General features: G+C 28.2%; 1 protein-coding gene across 1 annotated transcript; it reads right to left on the reverse strand.

Moving 5' to 3' along the window:
* Nucleotides 1-2828: 2828 nt before the first annotated feature.
* On the reverse strand, nt 2829-3897 carry LOC102598060 (probable carboxylesterase 120). The gene is made up of 2 exons (XM_006348722.2): nt 3369-3897; nt 2829-3289 (listed from the first exon to the last, which is right to left on the reverse strand). Exons 1-2 carry the CDS (start codon nt 3886-3888, stop codon nt 2829-2831), a joined length of 981 nt encoding a protein of 326 aa, XP_006348784.1. The 5' UTR covers nt 3889-3897.
* Nucleotides 3898-4357: the final 460 nt, after the last annotated feature.

Consider the following 4357-nt stretch of genomic DNA (forward strand, 5'->3'; position numbering starts at 1 on the left):
TTAGATATTGTTACTTATCTTAACCCCTACATTATTCTTTGATGATCATCTTCCATAGACCAAAGATCTCTTTTTGACAACTAATCAAATTTCAAAAATTGGGAAAGAAATCAGAAATAATATGACTATTTAAATCTCTTAATAAATCTCTTTGTACTTTATAATGTTGCAATAATAAGCAAATTAGAAAAATAAAAATAAAAAGAAAAGAAAGACATTCTCTTAGGCAATATGGACAAGACTTCAAGGACTATGTTTTTAATAATAACCTTCTTGATCATTTCATGTGGTAAGGATATCTTCATCTTTTTCTGTGTCGAAATTTACATAACAAGCTAGTTGGTCCTCCAAAAATTCATCAATATATAAAGTATATAACTACTAATAACGATTTTTTTAATATTCAGATATGATATTAGGACAACAAGAAACGTGTAAGACTGTCGCAGATTGTGTAAACTGCGCATCAGGAACTCCTTATTGTATTAATGGGATTTGCATATGTTCATCATCCAAGATATACTCCACTGATTATGAAGGTACGTAACAATTTATATAACACATATAAGATGAATATATTTAATTAGTCGATAAAATTAAATAATTGTTCTTGTTTTATAAATAAATAAATAAATATATATATATACAATTTATATAAATATATTCTTTAACAATATATGTATTTGAGCTTACTAATTTTTATTTTTATTTTTATCTTTTCTTGCAGATGTGATGGCAGAACGAGCATGTAATAGTAATGAAGATTGTCTATATGCATGTTTAACTCCTCATGCATTGTGTTGGGGAGGGTTTTGCAAATGTGAATAAATATATTAAGGTTTTGGATTATATTTTAATTTGGAGCATCAATATAATGTACTAGATAACGTTTACTTCACGAAATAAATGACAATAAATTTTAGTTGTTATTTTTGTGAATATATTTACTTGACAAATTAAAGTTACTAATATGGGACGGAGAAAGTATATGATGTGTCTCTGGAATTTTAGTATTATTTATCGCTGTCCCACCTCCTCATACTATGCGAGAGTACTACAATCAGCTTTCTGAACTTAATTTTCTTCAAGATAAAAGTATTGAATACACTTTTGAATTTGATATAAATTATTAGTTAAGTCTCCGAATTATTAACAATTAACCTAAAAAAATACCTCTCTATTCGACTAACTAAACTTTGATACATCCCCGATCTGCCACATCACACATGACATAACAAGTGGTCTCGAATATATTCGGGTAGGACCATGGAGAACTTAATAAAAAACCGAGAGAAGTGTTGAACTTAGCGAGAATTTAGAGGTGTATTTTACTATTTAATTAAATTTAGTTAATCAAATAAAGAGTTATTTTTAAGGCTATCAATAGTTCAGAATAAAACTAATAATTCACGTCAATTTAGGGGTATTTTCAATACTTCTCTTTTTTTAAAAATATATGATTTACCTCTTTCACCTTTCAATGATTTAAAATGAATGATTTTTTCAAAATTCAAAAATGTATTAGTTGTTTTTTCCTCCAAAATTACTCTTCTTTTTAATGGGTTTTATTGACGATCTCTAATTTTAAGAAAAGATTGGAAAGAAGCAAAAAGGTGATATTTACAAATCATCATATAATTTAATGTCTTTAATTTATTTTCTTTAAGACATGAGTAACACTACAAAATTTCATTTATTTTGAAATGAAAAAATATTTAATTTGATTCTTTCATAACCAAGCCAATCAAACCTCATCGTTAGGTCTTATACATAATAAAATTATAATTTTGAGTAATATTTCACACATTAGGCGAATATTAGATGCAATGAACATATTATTCAGCCATAAAATGATTAAAAATTTCATGTTCCATTAAAGAATATACCATAGATAATAAAGTAAAAATATGAAATAGATAATGAAGGAAAAATGTGAAACCGCATATAAAGGATTTGAGATTTAAAAGACGATGAAGTCTGATCAATTTGAATCTAAAAGAATTAAAATGAAATAAGACATTACAATCCCAATATTTTTTATTTAGTATAAGCATATTTATGCACATAGTATATTTTAACTTATTTTCCTACTAGATAGCGAAATAATATATGGATATCAAAATATTTTGTGAAGATCCCATCATTCCAATTTAAGTGAACATGCTTTATTGGCCATAGAGATGAAAAAATAAAGGAATATTTTTAAATATATGGTTTAAAATAAGTTGTGAATATTTATATCACTATAAATTATTTTATTAAAAGTAAAATAAATATTTTAAAATTAAATTATGGCTCCCTTCATATACTTTTATTTATTATGCTAAAAATCAATGTCTAGTTTAGAAAGTCAATAAATCATTTATCAAACTATAGTCATTTCTTAAAACACTGAAATATATCATATTCAAAAGATGGTGTCATAAATTTATCATTTTATTTATTATTCCTTAAAAAATGTATTAAATTAATAAAAAAAAAGTGTTAAATCAATAAATATATATACTAAATACATATATATTACGAATGAGTTGTTTTTAAATAACTCTAATGTGATCAAACTAAATACACCACTTATTTTGAAACCAAGAAAGCATTGAATTGAACTAATGACACTGTGACAACTACCTGTAATTCCCCATCAGATTGTTCTAGTGATTAACTGAAAACTCATTTTAATTCATCAGAAAAATAGAACAACTTATTATTAGAGCAATTTGATAATACAATATATGGAGTAACAGTGCTCTCTTATTTGCACAAATTAAATAAAACAAAACACACCATAGACGATAACACATACTATACTACATTTAAAAATAAATAAATTAAGTTCTACTAACAGCATATACGAAATCTTTAGCAGCATCGTATAAAGCAGCAGCCATTGATTGATCAAACACTTCCATAGCATGATATCCATCTCTAAAAAACTTGAATACTTTTATACCTTTCTGTTCCATCAACCTTACACATCCACGAGCAGCATCAACTAGCGGATCTTCACATACACCACTCACAAATACTTTCCATCCTAACTCTTTCATGTCATCTAAATGTTTTGATCCTCCATTAGCACATGGATTACAATATTCATGATCATGATCTACTCCTTTTGGTAAACATAAGTCGAACATTTTGTCTACAGCATGAAGTGGTAGAAGTTGATCATCTTTCTGCTTTTCCTCTGATTCTGTCCTGTTTTTACCACTGAAAAATGGATGATGTAATATTAAACCTTTGATCTTTATTGGCTCTAGCTCTTTTGCCATAGCTGCTGCACGTAGCCCTGCATATAGAGGTCATAAAGTCAATCTAAAACTAAAGACACAAAATGAAATATAGTGTAAGTTGACATACATATATACCTGCATTATAAGCTAAATTGCCTCCAGAACTAGTTCCACCAAGAAAAACTTTACTCAAATCAGCATAATTACAAACCCATTCATCCTTAGTAGACTTAAGCCATTCTAACCCATCCATAGCATCATCATAAGCTGCAGGAAGGCGATGTTCAGGGGCAAGACGATATTCGAGTGAAATCACCATAGCACCAACTCTTTCAGCAAGTGCCTGGCAAAACACATCGAATATAAAAGTATTCGCATGGAAATAAACAAAGCCTCCACCGTGATAGTACATAATGAGTGGCAATTTCTTAGGAGTAGGATTTTTTGTTAAACGTCTTGGGATGTATAGTCGAAGCCAAGTGTTTTTTGTTGTGTCAAGATCAACATCCCTAGTTACAACTAATGATGTGCCTTTTGGATCACAATTGGCTTGTTTGAGGGATTCAGAATTACGTTTAACTGTGTTACCTGGTAATTCTTGAATCTTAAGAAAAGGATTGTCAAAAATTGGACGAGCAAATCTTTGGCTAGCCATAATCGTTTTCTTTTTCTTTCAGTGTTAAAAGAGGCAAAGGTTTAGGTGTTATATATAGTGTGTGAGGAGTGGGAGTTGTTATCGATGCGAAGAAGGTGCTACTTGTCGATTTATTAGGAAATGACTATTTCTTTGCTTGGATCATTTCTGACCATGTTCAATTCCTTATTGTTTACTCTATTTCGAAATATATATTTGTCACTTAAATATTCACAAATAAACATGAGGATATCAAATCTCAAAAAAAAAATTGAAATACGCTAATAGGATTTGAGAAATTTCTTTTCTTAGAAATATTAATTTCTCAGAAGTATTTCATTAGAATGACATCAATAGATAAAGACCAAAAGACGGCCTAGTGTTTTTGACGTGCACTAAAAAGATTCGATAATAAGTTTTTTTTTTTTTACTTTTTTGAAATAATTGTTTGATAAAATTAGTCAAAATTGAATAAAAGAACTTAAAACAT

The sequence above is a fragment of the Solanum tuberosum genome, unplaced genomic scaffold, assembly GCF_000226075.1.
Source record: "Solanum tuberosum cultivar DM 1-3 516 R44 unplaced genomic scaffold, SolTub_3.0 scf00103, whole genome shotgun sequence".
Classification (NCBI taxonomy): domain Eukaryota; kingdom Viridiplantae; phylum Streptophyta; class Magnoliopsida; order Solanales; family Solanaceae; genus Solanum; species Solanum tuberosum.